At 32.3% G+C, this 7,990-nt stretch overlaps 1 protein-coding gene across 1 annotated transcript; it reads left to right on the top strand.

The window, feature by feature from the left end:
* The first annotated feature begins 3,394 nt into the window (after window positions 1-3,394).
* LOC139512247 (oligosaccharyltransferase complex subunit ostc-B-like) lies at window positions 3,395-6,398 on the top strand. The gene is made up of 4 exons (XM_071299736.1): window positions 3,395-3,582; window positions 4,447-4,520; window positions 5,190-5,407; window positions 6,216-6,398. The coding sequence occupies exons 1-4, from the start codon at window positions 3,444-3,446 to the stop codon at window positions 6,232-6,234; spliced, it is 450 nt and encodes a 149-aa protein (XP_071155837.1). The 5' UTR covers window positions 3,395-3,443; the 3' UTR covers window positions 6,235-6,398.
* Window positions 6,399-7,990: the final 1,592 nt, after the last annotated feature.

Here is a 7,990-nt window from a genome sequence, read left to right as displayed (position 1 = left end):
AATAGAAGTTTTAAGACATAATATGTAAACTGAAATCATCCCTAATTAAGGCTTCTTTCGTCATGTTTCGCAAATAATATGTAAATATTTCTCTTAATTTCAGTTGACGATGTGAACATTCTAAATTTTTTAATTTTAGTTTCTTGTACATATAATTCGGAGTTTAGTATGACGTCCATTATCACTGTACTAGTATACATATTTTTAGGGGCCAGCTGAAGGACACCTACGTGTGCGGGAATTCTCGTTACATTGAAGACCCATTGGTGGCCTTCGGCTGTTGTCTGCTCTATGGTCGGGTTGTTGTCGCTTTGACACATTCCCCATTTCCTTTCTCAATTCTATTCCTCCAGTTACACTATTTAAATATACTAGAAAAAAAGCATTTAACGTGATATTTTTCAATTAACATATACAGTGATACAACAACTCCATTTAATACACCATTGAGGGGGTGGGGTTGTAGTGAAGCGCTGGATTCAGAGGATGGGTGATTGGGCGAAGAGGGTGTAATTCTTTAATTGAGAAAGATATATTTTTTTTAGCATATGATAGTCTCAAAATATTTTTTACATGCATAGTTTTATAGAATGACGCCCTCTTCTTTTCAAAAATCCTTGATCCGCCACTTCTGTTATCTGGAAAACATACACGCCTCCGGGTGCGGGATTTTCTCGATGTGTTAAAGACTCGTTGGTGACCTTTGGCTGTTTTCTGCTCTTTCGTCGGGTTATTGTCTTTGACATATTTCCCAGTTCTATTCTCAATTTTATACATTTGTAAAGTTTTAGCAAACGCTTAGTATCATTCGGTCCATTAGATCAAATGTAGATTATGAAAAAAAAAATCAACGGCGGAAGTCGATTTACGACAAAGCCTTTCCACCGGCTACTAGTATTTGGAATGGCTATGTACAATGTTCAAATAATGCCATTATGGTTGTCAATTCGTATCGAAAGGGTCATTATAGAACTAAAATGTTTACCTCCTAATTAAATTAATGAAAAGGATCAGACTAGGTAGCATCTGGAAATATTAGTATGTAACAACTTATTACACAGGGCTGTGCTTTCTACCAACGGACCCTGTGGTGGAAGCTGAGAATATTGTGTGAAAGGTAAACGGACCCTTAGTTTTTATAATGAACTAATATGAAAATAAAAAGATTTTGCGTGATTGCCGGCAAGAAGACTGACAACTATCAAGATCTATCAACCAACGTTCCAATTGATGTAGACTGAAAACAATTGAAGGCCACCGTACGGCCATCATCAATGAAAAACCCCATACCGTATAGTCGGCCATAAAAGGTCCCAACTTGAAAAGTGAACCAATTCAACAGAGAAAACTAACGAAATAATTTATAACAAAACAGTTCACTAAAAACAAATATGACGGACATAAAACAACGACATCCATTGGACATAAAACAACGACATCCATTTAACTGTACAGGATCAAAAGTGCAAGCACTAAAATATACAGGAAAATATATAACATTGAAGTTATCCCTTCTTTTATTCTTATATTTGAGAATCTTATAAATGGACCTTATACAAGAACACGACAGTATACGTGTACATGAATACGAGTTTGATTTTGTACAACGAAATAAAAGATGAATTGTATTCTGTTTGTAGGGTTCTTATACAAAATAAATGTTCAAACAGTTCATATATAACATACTTTCCGTATAGAATAGATTTTTTCAACCTAAAATAGGTAAACAGATGTGTTACTTTTCATTTAGCCGACGCAGCTCATATGATGCATATATTGCACAAATTGGACGAAACATGAAATTATTCTTGACATATTTTTGTCTCCAGTCAAATTCATAAAAAGTATGTATATGTATATGTAATTATCAAAGATAGAAATTTTAACTTCATAAAACTGAAAAAAATACAACTTGAAATGAATTCATAGACGCATTAAAAGTGATTATACAAGAAAGTCTAGAAAAAAATTTCTTTAAACAAATATTGACCAGAAAATAATAAATCATACAGTAAAGTTAAAAAGAGTTATGAAATTGAACCATATTTACTTCATGATAAAACGATAAGATCAACTTGATAACTTTTGAAAAAGCTAACGGCCGCAGATTGCCAGCTTATTGAAAAGGGGTGGTTTTATGAATTATCATCCTGTTAAATATATAATTGGATCGATTTTTTAAAAACTATCTTTAAAATTCGAGTCTCATTTTTCGTGTTTTGTGTTTTTAAACTTGATCATGTTGACTCAAGAAATGTTCTTCATAATTCGTTCTATTTGAGAAAAAAAAAAAACAGAGTTGACATAAACATTCTTGAACTTCTCTTTTAATATTTCTGCACCACCCTTTAAATTTCCAAAAGATAGTCTCTTCTTGATACATATATAACTGCTTACTAATGTCTACGAACACAAAGACAAAGGTTCCTGGTTCGATTCCTGTCTGGGATGAAAATTTCAGGGACTGAGTTTTCGGCTCTCCCTTGACACCATTTGCGAGTATGGTCTTGAGGAAACGATTGCAGTCCGTCGGAAGGGGACGATAAATGGCTGACCCGTGTTAAGAGAGAGCCATATATCTCTTGCACGTTAAAGACACCCTTGTAGAATTCGAAAAAGAGCAGGCTAATGCCGCTACAAGGCAACACTCGCACCCGCAAAGTGGAAAGGGATAAATATAATTTGCAAAACTTGTTTCCCAATCCACTATAAATAATAATGTTTAAACTAAATAAGTTTGTTTTACATTGTACCTTACCTTACCAGGAAATCTTTCTCCGTCCACTTCGGGACAACCTCATTTGAGTAGTCAATATTCCGGCCACCACCACATCTATGTACACTATTTTACACACATTATCGGTAATTATATAATACACTTGAGTACGGAGATATCAATGTTTCATATTATCTTCCACGCATCACTGAATTAGCAATGTTTAATTTCCATATTATACGAGTATATACAGTTCACTATTTGACAGGTATGCTCTCGGCACAACAACAGTATAAATACGGGAGTACCGATGTTCGGAACATGTTATCAGTTCATAACAATGAAATATCCTCATTTCCTTTTAATATCTAAAGATCGGTATCTTGCTATATGTAACGCATACGACATTTGCCTGCATATTGCATCTAATTTAACAATATTTTCACTATTTCCTTTTAGTCCAGTATAGTGCAACGTACAGTCCAGAATTATTTGGATTTTATCATGACTGGAAAGTGTTCTAAGGTTGTCTTTCGATATTAAATGTAATATTTCATCGATCTGGTGAAAATATTTTTGTCGGATAGGTTCTAGAATTTGACAGTCCAACAGGACAGAATTGTACCGGTCTTTTCAATTTTCAATTTGTTTTCCTTCTTTTATTCATAACCGAAAGCCGGCATTTGTATACTTCCGGTTTGTTTGCCACATCAACAAACGAAAAAGCATGGAAGCAGTCTACGCTCTACCTTACCAATTATTGGTTTGTCCAAACCTGAAATTGAAGCGTCCAACATGGCTTCGACAACCATCAGCAATGACTATGTTTGCTTTTGTCCTTGTGTCTTATTTCCTTGTAACAGGAGGTATAAATGTTAAAATATTTTTTGACTGAAACTTCAAAATAAATTAAAAAAATAGAATGTTATGATTGTCAACGAGACAACTCTCCACAAGTGGCCCCATGATATAGACATTAACAACTATATGTCAATGTATGGCCTTCAACAATGAGCAAAACTGATATTGTATTAGTAATTTGCAGATCGTGACTATGGACATCACAGGCCCATAAAGAATGCGGCAGGGTAAAACATGCTTGCTTTCATCAAACTCTCTCCTAACTGAGGGTATCGTTGCCCTTTACCTGTTACTCATGTGTCATGGTTATTTATGCTACAGTCCGCGTCAAATTGGTTAAAATTATACGGTGATTCCTCGAAATATCCTTGACCTTATCATAATTTGTAAGAGGTCTCAAATAATTATCGTTACTGTTGTTACAAAAAAAAATAGGCATGATTCTTCAAAATCAGTCAATTTTTTTATCTTCGAAAAGAAAGTGTACATTTCATCGTGAAGCAACAAAAATAACTGTTAATGTCTTTGGGCAAGAATTTTGATGGTTATTCGTCACAAAGATACTCCCAACACTACTCTCCTAACTGGGACAGGGGTGTAAAAGTACAACATAAAGACAATTTATTTAAGGCTGAACTAATAGGACCGAAACAAATAAAAACTAATGCATGTATAAGACTCAAATATCAATCAGTAGTGGTACACATTCAATGGATTTAGTGTAAGGACAGATTGCAGTACTGTGAATGTACATGCATATATCTAAAGAAATAGGGGTATTAAAGTAAGAAATGATTGTGCATTTGTTTTTACATAAAATGTTCATCACTCTCATTTGTATACAAATATTAATGATTTATTTTTTTCAGGTATAATCTATGATGTGATTGTGGAACCACCAAGCATTGGGTCAACAACTGATGAAAGAGGCAACTCTAAACCCGTAAGTTTAGCCTATCTACATTGATGTACATTGGCTGTTGAAACATGATATTTGTAGTACCAATAGTATCACTATATGTATGTGAAAGCTTTGAAACATTACATAAATCAATTTTTAGGTCACATGAGGTAGCCCTGATGTTCAGAGGTGAATATGAAGTTAGAGTTCAATGTCGGATAGTCTCAACCAATCAAAAACATACAGTGGAATAATTCCATTTATACAATAATAAAAGAAGATACCATAAACTTAGATTTGCCAATGTCTGTTTGGACATCAGTGATATTACATGTATAATTGCACACTTTCAGTTCTTGTACATACAGGTATTTGAATGAATCATATACATATTCCTGCCATTGTCCATATAACATACATAAAAAATGACAAGAAGCTCTTAATAATACAAAATAAATAAACAATAATTAAGATTTTGAATAAATATATGACATTTCTTATATATTTCATCATGTTCATGAGTGGTATGGATTTTGTATAACAATGAGATTCTGTAAAAGCATCTTTAGAACCCTTAATTAAATGCACATCGTGAACAAGAACTTCAACAAAACTATAAAAAAAAAAAGAAGCAAAATACCATAGCAAAAATTATATTAATGGCAGTCAAATATTAAATGTCTAACGAAAGTTTCACATATTCTTTTTTAGGTAGCATTCATGCCACACAGAGTAAATGGACAGTATATAATGGAAGGATTAGCTTCTGCCTTTTTATTTACTTTAGGAGGACTAGGTTATGTTGTATTAGACCAAACTAATAAACCAAGTATGCCTAGATTAAATAGAATCCTTCTTTTATCCATTGGATTTGCAGCAATATTAATATCATTTTTCATGTCAAGAGTTTTCATGAGAATGAAATTACCGTAAGTATGATATATATTTATGGCTTATCATGATTATTTTATTCATCTATTATGTAACAAACAATCATGCACAAATGTTTGCTGGAATACTGTTGGAATAAAAGAATATGTAGAATTTCTTTCTGAAATAAAAATTTATGAGAATTTTTTTCAGATTCATATGTACCCTTTTGCATTTATTTCATTAGGCAAGATATTGAGCAGAAAAGAAATCGAAAGAAAATTATGAAAAATGATCAAATATATAAGAATCATGATCCAGCATGTACAACATAGATTTGAATACTTGTACTACAAAACTTTCATCAATAGCAAATAAACAAGTTCATTTGAACTCTGGTGGATAGTTATTTCATTGCCGATCATATATTGCATCTTCTTGTTTATATAAAAGTCCACAAAACACACAAAAAAAAAAACAAAGACAAAGCACCCACCTTCAACTATAGTAATTTCAGGTGATTAAAAAAGCTAGAAGATTTGAAAAATTTGTTATCTTTTACTTATCTGTGTTCATTTTGTGTGTCTGTTAGGTCTGTATTAGGTTTTAAGTTTTGGTTTAATGTAGTTTATTATGAAGTTAGGTCACATCAATTTGAAACTTAGTAGATGTGATCATAATGTTGTAAACTATCAAAAAATATATATATATGCCAAAATAGTTTTTAACCATATTTTATGGTAAACTGAACATGGAAAGGGTCTTGTCTGAAGGGGTCATGGTATCCTATGCCCATTGCCCACATCTCCTTCTTTTGTATGTTACATCATCACATTTGATAACTTTGTCTTTTATTTCTAATTTCAGTGGTTACTTACAGGCATAAGATCTAGAGATTCCATGTGCATTCCATCAGCCTTGATACATTTGTTGACTATGCAGAAACAGTTGATCATGTGACATTTTAAAGAAAAAAAATGATTATTTTGTATCCAAATTAAAAAGTATTTGTGATATTTGTTAGTTTAGTATAATAAAAACTTAAAAGAATTTAGATTTATTAGATATAATATCATGGTTTGTTAATCGTTGGAATTCTTTATGAGAACCTACAATACAAAACATCTCTTCACTTATAGTGATTCTCAGGTGAATATAGACCATTTTCTTATTACTGACTTTCAACTCTGGAGTTTAAAAGATTTCAGCATGTTGCATAATCAAATTGCTTTTGCACTTTATAGAAAACATAATCAGTTAATTTTCCACAAGAATTTCCTGATTGTAAGCTTTGCTTTTACTTGTTTTAGTTGCTCAATCTTGGCCTAGCACCAAAATGTCACACACCAGAGAAGGTAACCTGTTGATGAATTATAAATTCTGGGTTCAAAAATTTGTAATATAAAAATGGTCTATTAAGTAAAAGCAATTCTGTGTCATGGAGAGTAAAATGATGAAAAATATGTTTATAGTGTTGAGGACTTGTGATTGATTAAAGTTAGACTTGACATAAGCTTACACGTTTTAAAACTGTTAAAGACTGTATGATAATCTTGGAATGCCTTAATTTAATTTTTGGGTTCCCCTTTCCATTTCTGGAGTTTGCTGGACATTTCACATAATTGTTGAAATGGATGAATTTACCCACTGTTGGATTTTTTTTAATTCTGCAATATATGTTTTTCTAGAGTTATGGGACTTTGACTGTTATATAAAATAAAATTATTTCCCTAAATGTCGCACTAATGATGATATTGTTGGCTTTTTTCAAAACTACCTCTACCCTTTTTTATTGGGAAAATATGCGTCATTTTCATCAAATTGGGAATAAAGTAAACCATGAATTTGACTGAAACTTCAATTTACAGACCCATTTTAAGAGTCAAACCCTGCTTTAAAATAAGACCCCATTTTGTCAGTATGATACATAAATATACCCTCAAATCTGCACATATAGTCATTTGAGGCATGAAAAAATTTTTAAATGAGTGTTTTTCAGTTTGTATTCATGCACAATTACTACTGAGATTGCACTGTTTTGGAAAAAAGTTGTCTTTTTGTGAGTAATTTTAAGCCATTTTTTTTTCAAATTGGGATTCTTCTCCAGGGGTAAAAGCCTTTATTCTCCCTTAATTTAAGGCAAACAATATCACTGTTAAATCATATAACTCTGGAATGCTTGGATCAAACTCATTGCTGTTAGAATTGGTGAAAGTAGACTCATTGTTAGGTTTAGATTTTTTTCTGGTTGGTCTTTCCAGTTATGACAGTTATTGTATTTCTTAAAAGTAATATTTGACACAATAGTATTTATTAATACTTGCATGTGTTTCTATTTCCATTATATTTGCTTCTGATTACAATAGAATGTCCTCCAAACATCCCATTTTTTGCAACAATTTTAAGATGTGCACTGAAAGATGTATCATAAACCCTTAGTGAGTATTTATTTGTCTCAAAATATGTATCCCACAAAAATGGGGGGTAATCTCAGGTGCTCCAGAAGAGGAAGTCAAATCTGCTCTACATGTGGCACCATGATAAAAGACCTGGATCCTCATACTTAGTATATTGATGCCTTATATTATGAAGTTTCTGTCTGTCATATGTCCATTTTCCTTGGCCTCATTTTCATGGGTCAG

The sequence above is a fragment of the Mytilus edulis genome, chromosome 2, assembly GCF_963676685.1.
Source record: "Mytilus edulis chromosome 2, xbMytEdul2.2, whole genome shotgun sequence".
Lineage (NCBI taxonomy): Eukaryota > Metazoa > Mollusca > Bivalvia > Mytilida > Mytilidae > Mytilus > Mytilus edulis.
Note: the sequence above shows the minus strand (reverse complement) of the source record. Positions and strands in the feature narration are given on the sequence as shown.